This window comes from Paroedura picta, chromosome 12 (genome assembly GCF_049243985.1).
Source record: "Paroedura picta isolate Pp20150507F chromosome 12, Ppicta_v3.0, whole genome shotgun sequence".
NCBI lineage: Eukaryota > Metazoa > Chordata > Lepidosauria > Squamata > Gekkonidae > Paroedura > Paroedura picta.
Window position 1 is genome coordinate 45,552,399 of NC_135380.1, and position 22,446 is coordinate 45,574,844.

At 49.4% G+C, this 22,446-nt stretch overlaps 1 protein-coding gene across 1 annotated transcript in view; it reads left to right on the forward strand.

Annotated features, from left to right (window-relative positions):
* Positions 1 to 22,446, forward strand: part of GPR107 (G protein-coupled receptor 107) — a 75,105-nt gene that overhangs the window by 43,513 nt on the left and 9,146 nt on the right. The window contains exons 15-17 of the mRNA XM_077304901.1: positions 11,102 to 11,151; positions 12,310 to 12,393; positions 13,740 to 13,864. Coding sequence (XP_077161016.1) covers positions 11,102 to 11,151; positions 12,310 to 12,393; positions 13,740 to 13,864 — 259 coding nt within the window. The remainder of the gene's footprint in view (positions 1 to 11,101; positions 11,152 to 12,309; positions 12,394 to 13,739; positions 13,865 to 22,446) is intronic.

Sequence of the window (22,446 nt, forward strand, 5' to 3'; positions counted from 1 at the left end):
AAGAAAAGTGTGTATCCAACCTTTGCTTGAAGACTTCCAGTGAGGGGGAGCTCACCACCTCCTTAGGCAGCCTATTCCACTGCTGAACTACTCTGACTGTGAAAAACCTTTTCCTGATATCTAGCCTATATCGTTGTACTTGAAGTTTAAACCCATTACTGCGTGTCCTTTCCTCTACAGCCAACAGAAACAGCATCCTGCCCTCCTCTAAGTGACAACCTTTCAAATACTTAAAGAGGGCTATCATGTCCCCTCTCAACCTCCTTTTCTCCAGGCTGAACATTCCCAAGTCCCTCAACCTATCTTCATAGGGCTTGGTCCCTTGGCCCCAGATTATCTTCGTCGCTCTCCTCTGTACCCTTTCAATTTTATCTACGTCCTTCTTGAAGTGAGGCCTCCAGAACTGCACACAGTACTCCAAGTGTGGTCTGACCAGTGCCGTATACAATGGGACTATGACATCTTGTGATTTTGATGTGATGCCTCTGTTGATACAGCCCAAAATGGCATTTGCCTTTTTTACCGCTGCATCACACTGCCTGCTCATGTTTAGTTTACAATCCACAAGTACCCCAAGGTCTCGTTCACACACAGTGTTACCTAGAAGCGTATCCCCCATCCAGTAGGCATGCTTTTCATTTTTTTGACCCAGATGCAGAACTTTACACTTATCTTTATTAAATTGCATCTTGTTCTCATTTGCCCATTTTTCCATTGTGTTCAGATCTCGTTGAACTCTGTCTCTATCTTCCGGAGTATTTGCCAGTCCTCCCAATTTGGTGTCATCTGCAAACTTGATGAGTAGTCCCTCCACCCCCTCATCTAGATCATTAATAAATATGTTAAAAAGTACCGGGCCGAGCAACGAGCCCTGACGTACTCCGCTACTCACCTCTTTCCAGTCTGATGAAACACCATTGACAACAACTCTTTGAGTACGGTTCTCTAACCAATTCCCTATCCACTTAACTATCTGAAAATCCAGATTGCAGTCCTTCAACTTATCCATCAGAACATCATGGGGAACCTTGTCAAAAGCTTTACTAAAATCCAAGTAAATGACATCAACCGAATTTCCCCGATCCAGCAAACCTGTTACTTGGTCAAAAAAGGAAACCAGGTTGGTCTGGCAGGACCTGTTGGAGACAAATCCATGCTGACTTCCTTGGATCACCAAATTGTCCTCCAGATGTTTGCAGATCGCTCCCTTTAATATCTGCTCCATTATCTTCCCCACAACAGAGGTCAGACTCACTGGTCTGTAGTTTCCCGGGTTATCCTTCCTCCCTTTTTTGAAGATCGGAATAACATTTGCTCTCTTCCAGTCCTCCGGGACATCTCCAGTCCTTAAAGAGGTTCCGAAGATGATGGACAAGGGCTGTGCAAGTTCTCTGGAAAGTTTTTTGAGTACTCTCGGGTGCATTTCATCCGGACCAGGGGATTTGAACTCATCCAGTGCAGCTAAATGCCTCTCGACAACCTCTCTATCCATGTTAACCTGCCACCCAGACACTGTCCTTTGGCTACGGCCATCTCTAGATGTGCCTAAACACTTTGTCCTGTGGGAAAAAACAGATGTCAAATAGGCACTAAGCCTTTCTGCTTTCTCTGCATCTTCTGTTAGAGTTTGTCCATCCGCACCCAACAGTGGGCCTATTGCCTCCTTTACTTTACGTTTGCTCCTCACATAACTGAAAAATCTTTTCTTGTGACAATGGGCTTCCCTGGCCAATCTTAGTTCACTCTCAGCTTTGGCCTTTCTTATGATTGATCTACAGTGCCTAGTAACCTGTAGGTACTCTTCTTTAGAGCTCTGTCCTTCCCTCCATTTCCAGAACATTTTCCTTTTCTTTCTTAGTTCCTCTTGAAGTTCTCTGTTCATCCAAATAGGCTTCTTAGAGCTCCTGCAGTGTTTTCGTCTTTCTGGGATAGTCATTGATTGAGCATGCAATAGCTCTTGTTTGAGTAGCGCCCACCCTTCACATGCTCCCTTCCCTTCCAGCATTCTCGTCCATGGTATGACTCTCATCATGTCTCTGAGTTTATTAAAGTTTGCCCTACGAAAATCCAACATCTGCGTCTGGCTACAAGCTTCCTTGACTCCCCATCTCAAAAGGAATTCTATGAGGACATGGTCACTTCCCCCTAGGGTCCCCACCTCCTTCACCTCATCCACCAACTCTTGCCTGTTGGTCAGTATTAAGTCCAGTATGGCTGAACCTCTTGTGGATTCATCTACCATTTGATATATGAAATTGTCAGCCAGGCAGGTCAGAAAGTTGCATGACTGAGGACGCTTCGCAGAGTTTGTTTCCCAGCACACATCTGGGAAATTGAAGTCACCCATGATGACAAGGTCCTGCCGCTTGGATATTTTCTCAAGCTGCTCACAAAGTGCAGCATCCACATCCTCTCGTTGGTCAGGCAGTTGGTAGCAGACACCAACCACCACACTGTTTGTTTTCCCCTCGCTTATTTTCACCCAGATGCTTTCCACTGTAGATATGCTCTCATTCACTAGAATTTCCTGACAGGTAAGCCCTTTCCTCACATACCGTGCCACTCCTCCACCTCTTCGATCTATTCTGTTTTTTCTGAACAGTTCATATCCATCCACCATTACATTCCAGTCATGAGAATCATTCCACCAAGTTTCTGTGATGCCTACTAGATCATACCTTTCCATCAGCATGAGGAGTTCCAGCTCTTCCTTTTTATTGCCCATGCTTCGGGCGTTAGTATAAAGACATCTGAATCCTTTTACTTTTGGTTCCCTATGAGCTGGCCTTGCCGGTTGGGCTGCCTCTGATTGTTTTCCTTCCATACACTCCCTATGTTGAACGTCTCCTTCCCCTAGTGGCTTTAGTTTAAAGCTCTCCTGATGAATCTCCTCAGGTTCCTGCCAAACACATTCTTCCCCAGTTTCAATAAGTGCAGTCCATCAGGTGCTAGTAGGCCTTCCTCAAGAAAGCCTATCCCATGGTCCCAGAAACCAAATCTCTCCTGCCAGTACCAACTACGCAGCCAGTGATTCACCTCCATTATCTTCCTCTCCCGATGCATTCCTCTTCCCTTGACAGGCTAGATTGAAGAGAATACCACTTGTGCCCCCATTTGCTTGAGCTTCCTCCCCAGATCTTGATAGTCTTTTTTAATAGGAGCGATGGTATTCAGGGACATGTCATTCGTTCCCATTTTTCCACCTATGCGGCAGCCACAGAAAACCCCATGGCTTGCGGAAGATTGTGTCGTACACAACTCATGTGGCCTACTTGCTGTGTTTCTGGACATTCTCTGGTGGCTTAGGACATTACCCTGGGTATGCAAAAAAGCGCGCATTCTGGGGAAGCTGCCCCTTCAGATTAACTTGGCCCTCCTTGCTGGTCTTCTCGCTGGGGAGGCCTTGGCGAGCTTCACAGGAGGTCCAGGGCACACACACAGATGCGCGCGCGCGCGTGCGCGCGCACACACACAGGAAAATGATGGAGCCCATATATTCTTTGTATCTGAAGTGGGGCTGAGAAGGCAACCCTACTGCTGCTCTGGTACACAGAACCTTTTATTAATATGCCTTCCTTTCCCTTGGGAGAGCTCTGTCAGGAGAATATTTCAGCATCAGTAGAGGACATTTCTGGTTCTGTAACTCACTGGTGGCCATGAGGTAACGAAATCCAAGTAGGCAGCCATGTTGGTCTGAAGCAGCAGAACAAGGTTGGAGTCCCAGGATGGCAAGACCAACCCAGTGTTATTCAAGGTGTGAGCTTTCATTCCCCTGCACACTTCAAAGGAAGTGTTTGTGCACACAAAAATTCACACCTTGAATACAACCTTGTTGGTGTTAAAGCGGCCATTGTACTCAATTTCTTTTCTACAGGTAGCTAACCTGATTACCGTGTGCTGCAGTAACAAAAATTGGCTAAAATTTGCCATTTTTGACATCTGCCAAGCCATGGTCAGCCTTCTTTCCCCAGCAGTGTCCAGGTAGCAGTCCCGTTTTCCCTGCATCTCGGTGTTTCTCCTGTGACTGCTGCTTTTCATCCCCTTGATGTACTTCATCCCAAAGATCTATTTAAAAAGTCAGATCCTTCCAGGTCTGTCGAAGAATTCCTTGTTTGCATTTCCGAAGAGGGGCTTTTGGGGGAGCCGCATGCAGAGACTACGGGGCTGCCTTGCCTAATTCCTTAGATTCCTGTGCGGGTCTGTTTGCTGCCAGCTCTTCTTCAGGCAGTCTCGTTCTCCCGCCTGAGAGAGTGGTGGGCGTGTGGCTCACAGGGGGCTTTGCTCTCTTCTTATAGTGGCTGTAGGTGGCTCCCTTACTTAAGCTTTGGGGTGAAGACCTTCCTAGCTTCCCTGGCAGGGCCAACGGTACCATCCGTGCACTTTTATTTTTGTTCTGCTCCCCCTCCTGCAGGCTACTCCACAAAGCTCAGCACAGTCAAGTCACAAACCACTCACTCCCTGCATGCCCCCTTCCCCCATGGCCCAAAGTCACCAGCTGTGCTGCGGGGGAAGTGCTGCAGCCATGAGAGCCATTGTGCTGAAGGCAAGCTTCCCTGGCCAAAGCCAGATTATGCATCAGTCCAGTAAACCGCCTTTAAACAGGAGCTGCAAAGATATTTATTTTTATTTATTCAGTTTATATATTGCCCCTCACTATGACAACTCAGGGCGGTGTACATAGAACCAATAAAACATAGAACCAATAAAAGAGAAAGTACGTTGAACTACTTTTAACAATTGAGAACTGAACAATCATTTCAGTTTGTAGGCAACAGTAACGTAACGTAGAAACGTGAGCAACTGCAGTAATTGAGAGGGTGGAGACTGTGCGCTTGGGTGCAGTGGGGCTGCCGGACAGGGATGGATCCAGGCTGCAGGAGGCCCTCCATCGTTGGTGTGCAGAGGTGGCCAGGGTGAAGCGCCCGGGCCTAGGGTTACAACTTGTTCCTTCATTGTAGGAAAAACAGAAGAGGGCAGAAACACCATGAAGACTAATAAAGTTTGTGGTAGTGACTCACCAAAGCTCCAACCCTGCCACAAATTTGGTTAGTCTTTAAGGGCTGTTAAGACTTCCCATGGACATTGCCTTCTTTTCTGCCCAGATTCCCTTAGGGTCTTCTTGGGAAAGCCCTTGGATGCCCCTGCCATGCAGTTTGTGGCTCTTCAGAGTCATAGCCCCTGCGTGGTGCCACCCACCCTGCTGATGCCCTTCTGACTTACAGAGGGCAGGTACAGGCGTCCTTTTTGAGGCTGGGGTTTGATCCAAGGAAATATATATACTATCTGTCAGGAAAGAAGAGAAGGAAGCAAGCCACACGGTCCACTCATGACTCAAAGCTACCAGCCCAGTTTTTACGAACTATTTATTTTGGGGAACTTAATGGGTCATGATTCATGAGGCACGGCGTGGGGGAGGAAGTGACATGAATGCCTTTTCTGCCATTTTAAGGATGGTTTTTTAAAGGGCTATTTTGGCTCTTAACTGTGGCTTTCCCATTCCAGAGAATAAGCGAGTAACACAAAATGTGCCTGAGAATTTTACCTTAGCATCATTCAATTAGTAGGCCACCTTACTGCTCCTTGGCCAAGGGTGCTTTGGGATTTGTTTTAGCCTTTTTTTAAAAAATTAAAGAACTGGGAGTGTTGGGTTTTGGCTTTTCTCTCTGGAGGTGCACAAAGTGAGTCAATCAGATTGACGCATGCTACTAATTTGCTGCATTTCTTTCAGCATGCTTGTCTTACTGCGCTGAAACCACTTTCCTTCCATGCACCCCCCCCCCTAAGCAACCGTCCTCTAGGCTGGATTCTTGCCGGTTAAGGCCTACCCTTAACTGGATACTCCAACTGGTGCAGAATGCAGCAGCCAGAGTTCTTCTAGGAGCACTTTGGAGGGCCCACATCCAGTCCGTACTCCAGCAGCTGCACTGGCTACCAGTTTAATACCAGATCAGGCTTCAGGTTATGTTAATCACCTTCAAGGCCATATGCTGTCTGGGCCCTGAGTACTTGAGGGATGGCCTCTCTACCTATGTTTCCCTGAGAGTACTCTGCTCTGCTACCACCAACAAGCTGGTGATCCCTGGCCCCAGGGAAGCTCATCTGGACTCTTCCAGGTCCAGGGCTGTCCTAGCCTCACTTGGTGGAATGAGCACCCAGAAGAGATCAGGGCCCTGCCAGAGTTAAAGCAGTTCTGTGGGGCCTGCAAAATGAAGCTCTTCCACCAAGCCTTCAGTCAAGCCAGTGAACCAACTCCACCAACCAGAGTGGCTGAGGCCCCTCCCACCACCAACTGCACCCTGCTGATGAAGACCCAAATAATAACACTGAGTATAAAACCACAATGTTCTGCTGCTAACTGCTAACTGTAAAATGCTCTTTCCCATTACAAGTTATACTGTTAGAAATGGTTATATGTCCAAAACTATCATGGCTTTTGTCTCGTATCACTAAATTCCGTGTAGGCCTCCCTGAGCTGCAATGGGAGGGCCCTATCTTTATCCATCCATGGTTCCTCTATATATTTGTGAAACAGCCTGTGGGGTGGAAGGTGTCCGGCTGTCCAAGTTGGAATAGGGCCCTGCCCCTGCAGCTCCCGCCCTCCATCCCTGGACTCTAGCCTCTTTGCTCTCAGACTCACCTCAGTGCCTGGAGCCAGCAGCAGGTAAGGGGAGAGGGCCCTGGGCAAAGGTAGAGGACCTGCTATCGAGGGACTGCCAGCCTGCTAGGCTGGGCCTGCTAAGGCCTGCTGACTGCCTGCTAAGGAGCTGGCCAGCCCTTGCCCGCCCCACTTGATCTGGCCCAAAGCCCCCTTAAACTGCCTGGCTGGGGGCCAGGGGAGGAGACCCTTTCAAGGCCTGTTCTTAGGAATGGGCTTTGCAGCTAGAAGAAACATAAACTTTTTTAAACGATGGCTTTGCTAGACATCCGTCCTGCAGAGGGAGGTTATGTTGAGTCCATTGCGTGGGCCTTAGAGGGAGGTGAGAAGTCGGGGTTAGGTGCTCTCTTGCCCAGTGACACCCCCTGATTCAGCATAAGGCAGCTTCAAGGTCAGTCTTGTCTACTTAGACTGGCAGCCAGTCCAGCGTCTGAGTCTGGGGCCTTTCACATCACTCAGTGGCGGGTCCTTTTGGCTGGAGATGCTGGGGGAGGGGCTCTTTACCAACCCCCGGCTTCTCCTTAAATGAGAGGGTGCAGGTTATTTGGTGAGATGTACGTCTGGAACGCCATTAGCTAAGAGCTGTGATTAATATGACCTTACATACTGTCCAAGGGACAAGTTTCTTGCATATAAGAAGTGTGATTGACACACTCATATTTGTCCTTTGATAACGCCAACAGGTGAAACACGTTGGGACTTATATGAAGGATTAAAAAAAACAACTGAAATTGAAGAGAGACGACTTTTCCTTGATTTATTATTGCCATTGTTGTCCCAGTGTATCTGTACTGTTTCGTAGTCTGATGTTGGCATACTTGACTTGCCCAAGGTCACCCAGAGAGTCGCAGAATCCAGGGGTGTTTCCCTGCTGCCTAGTGGTGCTTTTGCTGGGGATGCTGAAATCCGGGTCCCCACTTCCTGCTTGTGTCTTACTCTGGCACGTTTGCATCTGAACCATGTGAAAGCCCCGAGAGCGGGGAGGCTGAGGCCAGCTATCTCCATGCATGCTGTTCTTAAGCCACTTGCCCCTTGAGCTCCACCCCGCACCGTCTGGAAGCACCGATTGATGGCCGCCTGTTCCTGGCAATCGGCAGAGAAGGTCTTGGCTGCAGCCCGGTTGCAGTGGTGTGCCAACTGCCAAGGTTGCTAATGCGACACAGCCCCTTCACCCTCTGCGAGGCTGTGAAAGCAACTGGGACCATGCCCCTCATTCCCACACCACCTGCACGAGTCGGCGTCACAAACCAAGTTTGACAGCTGGTCCATCTGCCTCCGCTTGCCGTTCTTGTTCCTGTCAAGCTATGGATGGCAGCTTTCGAAGGAAATCTTTGCAGAACCTTTCTTGGAAATAAGCATTTTGAGTCCAGGCTGCTAAATTGCAGGGTTTGTTCATACGAACCCAGTTGCTTTTTAGGTGGGTGAACCTGGTTGTCTGCACCAGCGAGGCTGCCCCCAGGCATCATGTGCACATGTTAAGCCCAAATGTGCACAGACTGGCTCCCGCCTCTCTCAATACAGAGCATAACAACCGAGTCCTGGTTGGGGACGAAGCCCTCTAAGCTGAGCTAACCCAGGAATCTCTGTCCTGGAGCCGCCCAGGGTCTTTGCTGCCAGTGGCCATTTCAAGATCCCAGCAGTTCAGTTCTGCTCAGGATGTGAACTGCTCTGCTCTGCTCGGAAGGGGGGAGATGTCCCGGGCATGCCAACACAAGGACACAGAGGAGTGTTTGTGTCCTCCCATCATAGGCCTTGGCTTCTCTTGTTGCCGACTCATAGGTTTAGTTGACGCACGGCCTGATAAGCTGTTTGTCAGGGTGGCACAAAAGACTGAATCGGACGTCCCTTCTGACAATCCAATATTGCACCTGTAATCAGAACAGATAAAAAGGATGACATTTTCTCTTGCTAAAGGGAACACAAATCCTCCTGAATTGTGACACTTGGGACCAAGTTAGACTTTCCCGACTCTCCTCTTGTCTTCTCCCCGTAGCACCATTGCATCCCGAAAATGGGGGAAGGGGCAGATTGACCTGCCTGTCCACTCAAATTTCCTTCCCCCGCTGTAATTTTTAAAAATAATCACAGAGTTGCCTTGTCAGCCTCTTTCCAGAGAGTTGCATGGTGGTTTGCAAGGATGGTCACCCACCAGGGTGCTAAATTCACAACTTGTGTCACCAAATAGGCATGCAGTTATCTCAAATGATGATATTGCTGAGGTAGGAGTGCAGTGAGAAAGAGGAGATGGGATACAATTAAGTAAATAAAAATAAAGAAGGCTCACTGTGCCAGACGCCTTACGGAGGATGTTTTGTATTGCTTGTTAAGACTGGAAAAATCTGGGCCTGCGGGCTTCCATGAAGCTCACTGGCTGAGCTTCAGGATATCTTGAAGGATTATTGCAATGCTAAAATGAAGGCGGCAGCCATGTGTGTTGCCTTGAGGATCAGGGAATATGAGATCATAGCAAGGCCCTCTTAAAAACTGTGTTCGGTTTTGGGCACCACAACTGAAGAAAGATGTACAGAAACTGGAGCATGTCCGGAGGAGGAATGTGAAGGTGGTGAGGGGTTTGGAGACCAAGTCGTACGAGGAAAGGTTGAGGGAGCTTGGTCTGTTTAGCCTGAAGAGAAGACGACTATGAGGTGATATGATCACCATCTTCAAATACTTGAAGGGCTGTCATACAGAAGACAGAGCAGAGTTGTTTTCTGCTGCCTAGAAGGTCGGACCAGAATCAGTTGATTGAAATTAATTCAAAAGAATTTGCGGCTAAACATCCGGAAGAAGTTCCTAACAGAGCAGTTCCTCAGTAGAACTGGCTTCCTTGGGAGGTAGTTGGTTCTCCTCCTTTGGAAGTTTTTAAGCAGAGGCTGGACAGCCATCTGTCAGAAATGCTGATTTTATGTACTTAGGCAGATTGTGAGTGGATGGGCAGGAAGGAATGTGCCAGGGTTCGTCTCTTGTGGCCCAAGGGAATTGCTGATCTTCACTGGGGGCTGGAAGGTGAATTTCCTCCAGGCCAGGATGGATTCTGGAGATTTTTGTTGGACATGAAATTAGGGTCCCTGTGGATGGGCAGGGAGTTGTGAGTGTCCTGCACTGTGCAGGGGATTGGACTTGATGACCCTGGAGTTCCCTTCCATCTCTATGATTCTATATTCTATGAAATGAGGGCCTCAGTCTGCCCTGGAGAACATGGATTTTCAAAACTCACAGACATCCTTTTGTTGGCTGCTATTTTGTCCTGCGCGCCCTCCATCCGGCCTGCAACAGGGATGTCTCTGTTTCCTTTAAGATGCAGACATTGCAGGTGGTATCATTTCCCATCTCTGCTTTCCTTAGGCTTTGCCCTTGAAGCTACTGCAGTCTGGATTTCTAGCAGGGCAGACTTTGTCACATCCCGCGGCTGGTGGTGGAACCTCTGGGCTATTCTTAAGGAAAGCTTTAAATCCGTTTAGGCCAGGGGAGGCCAAACTCCCGCTCTCCAGGTGTCCATGGACTACAATTACCATGAGTCCCTGCCCTGACCTTTGGGGATGGATTCTGAACCGAAAGCTAGCATAGCATAATGTGAGGGATGTTACCGGGCAAACTGTCTTCCTGGCCACCATTTTGTTTGGTGGCTTTTGGCTGGCCTACCATAGAGTTGAAAGGGGCCCTACAGGCCTTCTCAGCCCCACTCGCAATTCTGCAAATTGGGGGTAGAAAGTCCCATCAATCCACAGCTGATTTATGGAGTCCCTGTGGGGTTTTCAGGGCAAGAGGCGTCCAGAGGTGGTTTGCCCTTGCATCCCTCTGCACCATGACCTTGGCCTCCCTGGAGATCTCCCATCCAAATGCTGACCACGGTCAACCCTGCCTAGTTCTTGATCTCAGGCTAGCTTGGGCCATCCCACTTGGAGCTGCAAATTTGGAGGGGGGGCCATAATCTGGAGCTACAGGCCTGTTGTATGGAATACAGGGATTTATTATGCACATTGCCCAGAATTGGTGAGTGGTCAGAACTCTGGACTGGACCATTTTGTACTGCAGATATAGTGAGTAGCATCTTTTTTTTCCATGCTCTCCTTGCTTCATATAGCCCTTCCTGCATGTAGTCGGGTGACATTACAGAAAGGGCTGTGCTAATCCGTTTGTTCTGGGGCACTGGCTTCCTGTACGAAAGGTGGCTAATGCAGCAGAACAGTCAGAAATTGCCCCCCCTCCCCTCCCCTCCCCTCCCCTGGAGCGGTCCAGGATTCCACCCCCGCATTCTGTGCGGCATGCCTGTCACTCCCCAGATAACACAGGCGGGCAGGCAGGCAGGCAGGCAGGCTGCTTTGAACCTTTGAAATGTGCCGTCTAAATGCTAATTCTTGCAGCCAGCGTGTTTCCATGTTGGCAGATAATGTCTTCTGCCTCTGACCTTCTGTTCTGAGTGCTCTTTTTCTTTGCCTTCTACAGCTGCCATTAACCTAGCAAAGCTGAAGCTGTTTAGACATTACTACGTCATGGTAAGGACCTGCCTGCTCTGAGAAAGGTTTGGTGGGGGGAGGGGAGCACTGTTAACCCCCCTGCCACTTCCTTACCTGTGTGTTGTTCTTGCTTGCAAGGCAAGTGAGAGAGCAAAATGAGCGTTCCTTCTTGAGAGCCACATCTATACCTCAGCTCCTGCTATTCGTCTCTGGATGCACACTAGTAGAGCTGAGCTTTGTCCTGCCAGGGAGCCTTTCTCTTCTCTGGGGATGTCAGCTTTCTGCCTTTCTGAATTGCAGCACACCCAGCGCTACCTCTTGGGGGAAAGTGTTTTGGGTGACAGAGCCTTGCGCCAAGGGGGCTAACTGCCCACCAGCAGTCAATCCCACCTAGTCCAGGAAGAACATTACCCCTGGTCCTGTCAGGCATGTGACCTGAGCTTCCTTCTTGCCCTGCTCTTTGTTCTATTTATATACAACCTTGTCTACCACTGCAGTTGGCCTGGACTGGGGTAGGGGGCTCCAAGAAGCCCAGCCCTGCTTCAGTAGAGGGGCTGTGCCATGTGCCCCACAACTCCATTGTTGACATTGGGGGGCCCTAGCGGTAGGGTTGCCAGGTCCAAGTTGACAAACTCCTGGAGATTTGGGGAGGGGGCAGGTTTTTCACCCCCTTTCTGTTTTGGATCTCATAGAAAGCCCCTGTGCTGTGTAGATGCATCTACACGTAATCTGAGGAGTGTGAGAGGAAACACGTCCATTGGTTAAGCTGCACATGTCCCGTCTCAGTCTGGGCACCAGGCTTCTTGGGCGCAACATAGAGGGGCGTCAAGGTGGATTTCTATTAATGATTCAAATCAGATGGTCTCCAAGTCCCTTTTTTATAGAAGGATTTGCCTGTAGGACAGCTATTCCTTTTGAGTTTAAGCACTTGGCTTCTGTTCCCCCTCTACCCCAGAGGACGGAGCACGGCCGAAACATTGGCAGCTCTGTTGGTTTATTTCACAGACTGGTTGGGTGAGATTTCTCCAATGGATATTGACTCGTGTCCCCATTTTTTCCACCCCAAATATTCCTGAAATGGTGTGAGGCTTGCAAGGCATTCCTGGCTCACAGGATCTGATTTCTCTGCAGAATTAGCATGGCTTGGGCCCCAGAAGGCCCCGGCTGCTCACTCCTGTCCTCCTCCTTTGTCTACAGATTGTGTGTTACATTTACTTCACACGGATCATTGCCATCTTCATCCGAATCGCCGTCCCCTTCCAGTGGAAATGGCTTTACCAGGTATTGGCCTTGGCTGCACTCCTCTTGGGGGGGGGGGGGATGACAAAAAAAACCCCAAATAAAAAAGCAGATCTTCTCAGGCTGCCTGCTTCGTCATGTCCTGCTTTTTAGGTCTCATGGAAACTTGCCATTCTTAGCACGGACATGCCACATGTGGTGTGTGTATGTGTGTGTGTGTGGGTGTTTTGGATGGCTGGGGAATCGTCGCCCCCCCCCCCCCCGCTTCTCCTGGCTGCAAGATTACATTCACACAAATCAAGAAGTAATTGCTTTATTGAATTTTAGAACACATGCATGCAAGAAATCCTTCAGGCATTAATCAAAAGCAGCAGAAAAGGCCGGGGAAATGCAGCCCTGGGGAGCTGGTAAAATTTGGCATTCTTGTTGCTTTTAGTCAGTTTGCATTTAGTCAGTTCTTTGCCCTGGGACAGGGCAGCCTTTTTGAGCTTTCAGGCACCTTTGGAATTCTGGCTCAGGGTAGTGAGCACAACCCAAAAATGGCTGCTGGAAGAGGCGGAGCCACCCAAGCAAAGAGCACCTAAGCACAGGGGAAAGGAGGGATAACTTTTGAAAATGCATAGTGAAAAAGGAGTGAAAGGGAATGGAACCAGCCCGGGGGTGGCAGCAGTTGCTCAAAGAGTGCCCTTTTAATCTGCCCAGCCTGTTGGCTCTCCAGTGGCCCATCCAAAGGCCAAGAGCTCCTGCCTGCCTCCCCTTACCTTTTGAAAACACTTGGTGGGTTCCAGGCAAGGTGCCGATGGGCCCACAGGGACCACATTGGGAATGTCATTCTGACAGGAGAATGCTTTGTTATAATGGGGGACAAGCTCTATTCCTGCTCCATATGACTAGGGTCTTCCTCCTTGGTCTGACTGCATTGCACTGTTTCATTGTGGGCTAGACGGTGATGACGGACTCAGAAGGCTTTGTCCTTCCCAACTAGAAACTTGAATCAGCCCGTCCTTCAGCCCATGTGCCCTTTTCTCTCTTGCTGTTGTGAGAGCTCGATCCCTGCATGTCTTCTTGGTTAGTAAAGAAGGCTGCTGCTTTCCGTGCCCCGTCCTGCATTCTGGGGCTGTTCTGACCACTTTGCGGCATCAGTGCAATCTTTTTAAAGAGAGTGGAGAGGGTTGAAGCCCAGGAGACAAAGGTCCTGTTCTGCAGGCTCAGCTATTCGGCCTGGGGCATCTCCCGCCAAAGGGTCTTGGAGGAGAGAAACAGTCCAACTCGGTAGAGGGCAGCTTCATGTATTCGTGATAGATTCTTGGCCCCCCTCCTTAGGGCAGGAGGGAATCGTCATCCGTCCAACTTTTAATTTTTCGTCTCCATTTGTGTTTTGGTCACAGGTCCTGGATGAAATGGCCACCTTGGTGTTCTTCATCCTCACTGGATACAAATTCCGCCCTGCCTCGGACAATCCTTACCTACAGCTCTCGCAGGATGACGAGGATGACTTGGACATGGAGGCCGTGTAAGGGAGCTTTGCTCTTGTCCTGCGCAGGCAGAAGGGCTTGTGTGAGGTTGCTCGGGGGTGGCACCGTGGGACTTGAGTGCAGGCAGAGTGAAGCGTCTTGGTGTGGGCTGGGCCCCCTCGCCCCCCACCAAGTAGTCTGTTGGGCCGGGCCAGTGAGGATGCTCCCCTCAGCCTGTCCCCTCCTTTTCTTTGGGGCCTCGGTGGTCTGGGTGGGGCCTTGGCCCCAGGATCTCTGCTGTGGGAACCACCGGGCCCCTGACGAGTCCTGAGAGTCCCACATGGAAAGCGTGGCTGCCGAGGCCTCTCCTTCCATGTCCCTGCAGTCAGTCAAGCCTCCCGGGAGGGCGGTCTATAAAGATAATAAAGAGATAAACAAATAGAGGGTGCTGGAAAGTGCCGTTCAGTGGCAGCCAACAGGAGGGCCCCGTGGGGCCTTCAGGGCAGAGGTGCTTTTGCCACTGCCTGCCTCTCTGTGATCCTGGACATCCTTGGAGGTCTCCCATCCAAGTACTAATCAGAGCGCTAACCCTGCCTTGCTTGCAGGGTAGGAGGAGATCAGGCTAGCTGGAGCCACTTATGTCAAGGCAGGCTATGATGAGATCCCTAGCGAGGGCTGTTCTGTTACATGTTCTGTGTGTCGACTGGCTCCAGCATCTCCCGATTAGACTCTTCTGTCCCCCCAACCCCGCAGAAGGATCGTGGGAGACACTGGGGAACTCTGGCTTGTGCTTGTGTTTCTCTGAAGCCTGGGCCTGAACGGCTAGTTTTAAATCCACAGAGGAGGATCAGTAATCCTTCCAGATGTCTGAGCTGGCTTGCAGAGACTTTCAGTCTGACCTTCCGGAGAATTTCTTTCAAGAAAGCTGAAACTGTGGCACATAATACACACCATAAAATGCTATTTTCAGGCAGGAAAAGCCCAGGTCCATCTCTTCTGACTGTGACATTGCAGTGAAGATGGATGCCACATTCTACTAGTCTGCCATGAATCTTGCAGCCATACCCTTCTCCAAAAAAAACCCCACCTTTGCAGTGGGGAAAGTTCCCTTGCCTACATGAAAATGGCTCCAAGGAGTTTTATTTCAGACAAAGGAGTGAATTAAGCCACAGAAATCAGGCCATGAGTCCTTCTAGGTCAGTCTTGTCTCCTTAGACTGGCAGAAGCTCTCCAGGGCGTCCAGTTAAGGTCTTTCACTTGATCCTCCTGTCAGGAGAGCCTTTTAATTGGAGATGTTAACACTTGAACCTGGGGCCTTCTGCATGCCAAGCAGATGCTCTTCCACTGAGTTAATCCCTCCCCAAATCCCGCTATGCAGGTTTAGCTTGGCACCAGGAGCTAGTGATGGTGGAAACTGGGAGCTACATGCAGAATTGAGTATAGAAGGATAGGCGTGTGGGAAGCTGGCAAAGCCCTGTTGGCCTTCCAAGGCCTCTCCTCCTCCTGAGCTAGGGACTACAGTTGCTTGCCTGGGAACAGCCCCCGAGCAATGTCTGCTGCTGACCCACCCAAACGAATGGCCAGGATCTGTGAAAACGGTTTTCCTGCTATCTGCCTGATGTCATTCTACATGTAATTTAAGCCCATTCCTACAAGCCCTCTCCTCTGCTGCCAACAGGAACCGCTCCCTGCCCTTTAAGTGTCAACCTCTAAAATACGGAAAGGCAGCAATTATGTCCCCTCCCAGCCTGCTCTTCTCCCAAGTCCCTCAGCCTTTGGATCATTCTCATTGCTCTCTTCTGCACCCTCTCAAATTTGTCCACATATTTTTGAAGCAAGGCCTCCAGAACTGTACTTTCCTCTGCCCAATCTGCATGGCTGTTGCCGGCCTGTCGTTCACCCCAGCCCTGCAGAGTCCTTCCGTAATTGGAATGAGCATGGCAGCCTTTGGCTTATGCCGATTCTCTTCCCTTCCTATCACCGCGAAAGCAGCTACAGCTCAGCCAGAGGAGCCAGTGCCTTCATCCTTGCAGTAGGGAGGGGGAGAACCACTCCTGCCTCAGCCACAAGCTTGCTGGGCGTCCTTGGCCCCCGCCCTCCCCGAGAAGCCGGTCCTTCTCCTCTTGCCACGTTCTACTTTGTTTTTGTCTCACCACACCAGACAGACTCTGCCTTTCTCCAGGGCTCAAGTCGCAGGCATTGGAGAGGAGGTTGCAAGCCTAGAGCGGCCTCTCCAGATTTACCCCATTTGTTGTCGGAGGGGAAGTGCTGCCGGCAGGAGCAGCAGCAGCAGGCTCAGTGGCAGAGCCATGTGGCAAAGAGAGAGTGGAAGGCGCACTCAGACGCTCCAGTGGGAAGCTGCTGCCAGCCAGCCTTTCAGGGTCACAAACACTGAGACAAACACCAGCCAGGGAAGGGGGGGGGGGTCATGCATGGGTTTATGTACATAAGAGTAGCCATACTGGATAAGGCCAATGGCCCATTTAGTCCAATACTCTGTGCCCCATAGTGGCTAAAACCCAGGAGTCCTTGTATTGTGAGAGTGCGGGAAGGGACTTGGTTCTCTGCCTTTCTATCCCAGGCCCCTCACCTCTTTAACCTTTTCTTCATAGGGAAGGTGTTCCATCCCTGTAATCATTTCAGTTATCCTTTTCGGCCCTTTTCCCCAGCTCTTTTGAGGTGCGGTGACCAGGGCTGGGTAGGCATGGGTCTGCATGCTTGACCAGGCCTTGATTCCGTGTGGGCCCACTGGGCCTCCCTCCCCGTCCTCCCCGTCGCCTGCCTCACGGCGGGAAACGGGACTGCAGTAGCCCAGGCCCCTTGGAGGACAGGAGGATTGGAAACCCAATGCATTAAATGCGTATGCGCTGGCATTTGGAGGGCCAGAGGCACTTGCCCATCGGCGCTCACTCCTTATTGGATCCCATTCAAGCAAAGACAACAGCCAACTCCCTCCTTTCATACAGTTTTCCTGGTTGAGTCGGCAGCATAAATATGGGCAAGGCCTCCGTCTAATCCTCCCTTTTCACCCACTTCCTTTTGCTTAACAGCAGATGCCCCCCCCCCATTCTTAAGCAGAGGAGGGCTTCCACCAGATGCTCCTTTCAGCTGATGCAGGGAAGCCATTTCGGTTTCTGGAAGCCCCTCTGCCTGGAAGGGCACCTGGGGTCGAGGATTAATCACATTTCTTCAGAAAGCCGCTTTTCCCTCTTGAGTGTTCCAAAATAGGAAATTGCAAGTGGGCAGGGCTTGTTGGTGGTAACCTTGTACCCTGGGCCCTGGCAGGGGGGGGGGGGGCAGCATGGCCGAGGTGTGTCATCCTTCGCTTATGCCCTGGATCTGTTTGGTGCAGCCTGCATTTCCCAGTTATGATGAGCAGGAAAAAGATGTTCTTTGCATTCAGCTGTTCCAATGCTACATGCCTCCGAGTCTGCCAGAGCAGAAAGAAGAAAAGCACTCCGAGAGGTTGGGGACAACTGGTTTGGTCTGGGGAGCAAGGGGGGAAGGGCCATCAGATGGCCACCGACTTACCAAAGAAGAAGAAGAGTTGGTTCTTACATGCCACTTTTCTCTACCTGAAGGAGTCTCAAAGCGGCTTACAATCGCCTTCCCTTTCCTCTCCCCACAACAGACACCCTGTGAGGTAGGTGAGGCTGAGAGAGCCCTGATATCACTGCTTGGTCAGAACAGCTCTATCAGTGCCATGGCGAGCCCAAGGCCATCCAGCTGGCTGCATGTGGGGGAGCGGGGAATCAAACCTGGCTCACCAGATTAGAAGTCTGCACTCCTCACTACACCAAAGCCTTCCTGGGCAGGAGATGGGTGTGAGGTGGCTGACCCTGACTGACTTCCAAGCACGGGCCAGGCTTGCCCTGCTTCACTTCCCTGACACGATTGGGCTACCGTGCAAGATCAGGTCAGGGACCCTATCCGTTTGGTCCAGTGGCAAAACACACTCAGGGAGATTTGAGAATCATCTCTGAAAGCAAAATGGAAGTATCTTTTGTTGCAGTGGGTTGTCTCAAAATAACAGGGGCTCTGGCCAGGTGGGGAAAGGGGGCGACCATTGCCATTTTTGTGGTGCTTGCAGGAGCATCTGGCTAACCACTGTTGGAACAGAGCTGCAGACCCACATGGGTCTTTGGTCGGATCTAACAGACTACCAACAGCCTCCCCCTTGGGGTGCAGCTCCAGCAAAGGTGTGCTCATGAGCAAGTGCTGCCGTCTGCCGCCTCTTTTTTTTTGCAATTGTCAGAGCTCCTTCCTTGTCCCACAGGAGGAGAATCCAGTGTAGGCACCAGAGGGCGCTTCCTCTTTAGCCTCCGGCCCCCACAGCTGGGCGGTTCCATCAAGTCCTTTCGACTCATGATGACTTCATGAGTGACCAGCCATCCAGCTCGGTCTGGGGAACTCTCAGCAGGGGCTAATTCCGGGTGGGCAGGAAGGGGTGTGCCAGTGGTTGTCTCTTATGGCCCTTCCTTGCATCCCCAGAGAATTGCTGCTGGCCACTGTGGGATGGTAGGTGAATTTCCTCCAGGCCAGGCTGGATTCTGGAGATTTTTGGTGTGTGGGGAGATCACTTGGCCATGAAATTGGGGTCACTGTGGGTGGGCAGGGAGTTGTGAGTTCCTGCATTGTGTAGGGGGTTGGATTAGATGTCCCTGAAAGCCCCTTCCAACGCCCAGTCCCCTTGTAGTTGTGTTGCTGCTTCAGGCCCTCTGTCCTCAAGTGTGAACTTTTCAGATTCCCCCACATTTTTTATCTTGTGTTAAATTTCCTTCAACCCCTGAACGACTTAATATTCAGCTAATGGCCGCCCAAAACTGTAATTTGATCATTGAATTTCCAGACGCTGTTAAATGTCTCGATATCTGAGTTTGACGTTACGAGCTCTTTCAGTCTGGTTGATGATGACCTGTTCCCGCTTTTCTTTTTGCCTCTTCCATCCTTATACCCTCCACTGAGCCCACAAGAAGCTGTGTAAAAATCTTAACCAGCCTGTCTATTTTAATGTCTTCCAGTAGGTATTTGCTTTGATTGTGTTTGCCCTCTAAGAGCCAGTTTGGTGTAGTGGTTAGGTGGGCGGACTTCTAACCTGGCAAGCCAGGTTCGATTCTACCCTCCCCCACATGCAGCCAGCTGGGTGACCTTGGGCTCGCCATGGCACTGATAAAACTGTTCTGACCGGGCAGTGATATCAGGGCTCTCTCAGCCTCACCCACCCCACAGGGTGTCTGTTGTGGGGAGAGGAAAGGGAAGGCGACTGTAAGCCGCTTTGAGCCTCCTTCGGGTAGGGAAAAGCGGCATATAAGAACCAACTCTTCCTCTTCTTCCTCTCTCTTCCTCTTCCTCTTCTTCTCCTCATCCCGGAAGCAAATAGTTGTGACCATATTCCTTTTTCTCCCTCTCTCCTTGAGAGCCAGCTTGGTATATGGGTTAAGAGCAGCGGCCTCTGATGCGTAGAGCCAGATTCCCACTCCTCTTCCACGTACATCTAGATGGGTGACCGTGGCCCAGTCCCAGTTCCCTCAGAGGTGTCTCAGCCTCACCTTCCTCACAGGGTGTCTGTTGTGGAGAGGAGAAGTTTGTCAGCCATTCTGAGGCTCCTTCGAATAGTGAAACGTGGGTATAAAGATCAGGTCATCTTATTCTTCTCTCCGCCCCCTCCCAATTTGGCAGGTGATTTTTCTGTGTTGTGAACAGAGAGAAACAGACCTATCCACTGGCAATATAATAAATATATTCATAAAAGAAAGAAGAGTGTCCTTTTTTGTAGTTCTCCTTATTTCTTTATTCTGTAGGACTTCTGTCAAAACAGAATTCCAGGTAATATCCGTTTTCATTGAGATTCTTTCATCAGTGACAAGTCCTGAACATTAAATAAGAATTATTCTTACAATATCAAAAGAAATTATGACAATAAATCCAATAAGTAAAGAGACCTCCCTACCTCTGAGTCTTCAGTATATTTATCAATAAGTATTGAGAATTTAAACCTGCAAGTATAATTGTTGTTGTTAGGTGCGAAGTCGTGTCTGACCCATTGCAACCTCATGGACAATGATCCTCCAGGCCCTCCTGTCCTCTTCCATTCCCCAGACTCCATTTAAGTTTGCACCTACTGCTTCAGTGCCTCCATCCAGCCACCTCATTCTCTGTCGTTCCCTTCTTCTTTTGCCCTCAATCACTCCCAGCATTAGGCTCTTCTCCAGGGAGTCCTTCCTTCTCATGAGGTGGCCAAAGTATTTGAGTTTCATCTTCAGGATCTGGCCTTCTAAGGAACAGTCAGGGCTGATCTCTTCTAGGACTGACCGGTTTGTTCGCCTTGCAGTCCAAGGGACTCGCAAGAGTCTTCTCCAGCACCAGAGTTCAAAAGCCTCAATTCTTTGACGCTCGGTCTTCCTTATGGTCCAACTTTCGCAGCCATACATTGCAACTGGGAATACCATAGCCTTGACTAGATGCACTTTTGTTGGCAGGGTGATGTCTCTGCTTTTTAGGATGCTGTCTAGATTTGCCATAGCTTTCCTCCCCAAGAGCAAGCGTCTTTTAATTTCTTTGCTGCAGTCCCCATCTGCAGTAATCTTGGAGCCCAGGAAAATAAAATCTGTCACTACCTCCATTTCTTCCCCATCTATTTGCCAGGAATTGAGAGGGCCGGATGCCATGATCTTTGTTTTCTTGATGTTGAGTTTCAAGCCAACTTTTGCACTCCTTCACCCGCATCAACAGGCTCTTTAGTTCCTCTTTGCTTTCTGACATTAGAGTGGTATCATCTGCATATCTGAGGTTGTTGATATTTCTCCCTGCAATCTTGATCCCAATTTGTGACTCCTCTAATCCCGCCTTTCTCATGATGTGCTCCGCATACAAGTTAAATAGGCAAGGCGACAGTATACAGCCTTGCCGAACTCCTTTCTCAATTTTGAACCAATCAGTGATTCCATGTTCAATATAATACAAGTAGTATATTAATCATATTAAGCAAGTATAGTACTATATTAATCATTATTAACCTTAAGTCTAAAATATATTATACTCTTGATTCATATCATACTTTACCTTATATGAAGCCATACAACACCTTCTAGAAGCAACGCCAAAAAATGATGCGCTTATCATCATGGGGGATTGGAATGATAAAGTAGGAAGCCAAAAGATAACCAGGATAACAGGCAAGTTTGGCCTTGGAGTACAAAATTAAGCAGGGCACAGGCTAGTAGAATTTTGTCAAGAGAATACAATGGTCATAGCAAACACTCTTTTCCAACAACCCAAGAGATGACTCTACACATGGACGACACCAGACGGTCAACACAGAAATCAGATTGACTATGTGCTCTGCAGCCAAAGATGGAGAAGTTCAATAAAGTCAATAAAAACAAGACCAAGAGCCGATTGTGATTCAGTTCATCAGCTTCTTGTTGCAAAATTTAGGCTCAAATTGAAGAAAGTTGGGAAAAGCACTAGGCCACTCAGCTATGAACTAAATCATATCCCTAATGAATATACAGTAGAGGTAACAAATAGATTTAGGAATTAGATCTGATAGACAGAGTGCCTGAAGAACTATGGATGGAGGTTCGCTACATTGTACAAGAGGTTGCAACTAAAACCATCCCAAAGAAAAAGAAATGCAAGAAAGCAAAATGGCTGGCTGAGGAAGCTTTACAAATAGCTGAGGAGAGAAGGGAAGTGAAAGGCAAGGGAGAAAGAGAAAGATACACCCAACTGAATGATGAATTCCAGAGAATAGCTAGAAGATATAAGAATGCCTTCTTAAATGAGCAGTGCAAAAACATAAAAGAAAACAATAGAATAGGAAGGACCAGAGATCTCTTCTAGAAAATTGGAGCTATGAAGAGAACATTTCATGCAAAGATGGGTATGATAAAGCAGTGGTCCCCAACCACCGGGCTGCCGCTCCCCCCCCCCCCCCGCAGTAAGAAACTTCCCAGGGTGCAACTTTGCGGCCTGGCAAGCTTCTTACTGTGAGAGGGGGGGAGGCTGAAGCAGGGACGCGCACGTGCATGGCGCATGCGTGGCCGGGCAATCGCCCTCCCTACTGCTACCAGTCCCCAGCCTGAAAAAGGTTGGGGACCACTGTGATAAAGGACCAAAATGGTAGGGACCTAACAGAAGCAGGGGAGATTTTTAAAAGGTGGCAAAATTATACAGAAGAACTATACAAGAGCGAGCTTAACATCCCTGATAACCACAATGGGGTAGTCACTGACCTGGAGCCAAAGATCCTGGAATGTGAAGTCAAATGGGCCTTAGGAAGTCTGAGCAACAATAAAGCTAGTGGAGGTGACAGCATTCCAGTTGAACTTTTCAGAACCTTAAAAGACGATGCAGTAAAAGTGCTACACTCAATATGCCAGCAAATTTGGAAAACTCAACAGTGGCCATAGGTTTGGAAAAGGTCAGTTTACATTCCAATCCCAAAGAAGGGCAATGCCAAAGAATGTTCAAACTACGACACCATTGCACTCATTTCTCATGCTAGCAAAGTTATGCTCAAAATCCTACAAGCTAGGCTCCAGCAATATATGGACCGAGAACCTCCAGAAGTACAGGCATGATTTCAGAGAGGCAGAGGAACTAGAGATCAAATTGCGAACATACGCTGGATCATGGA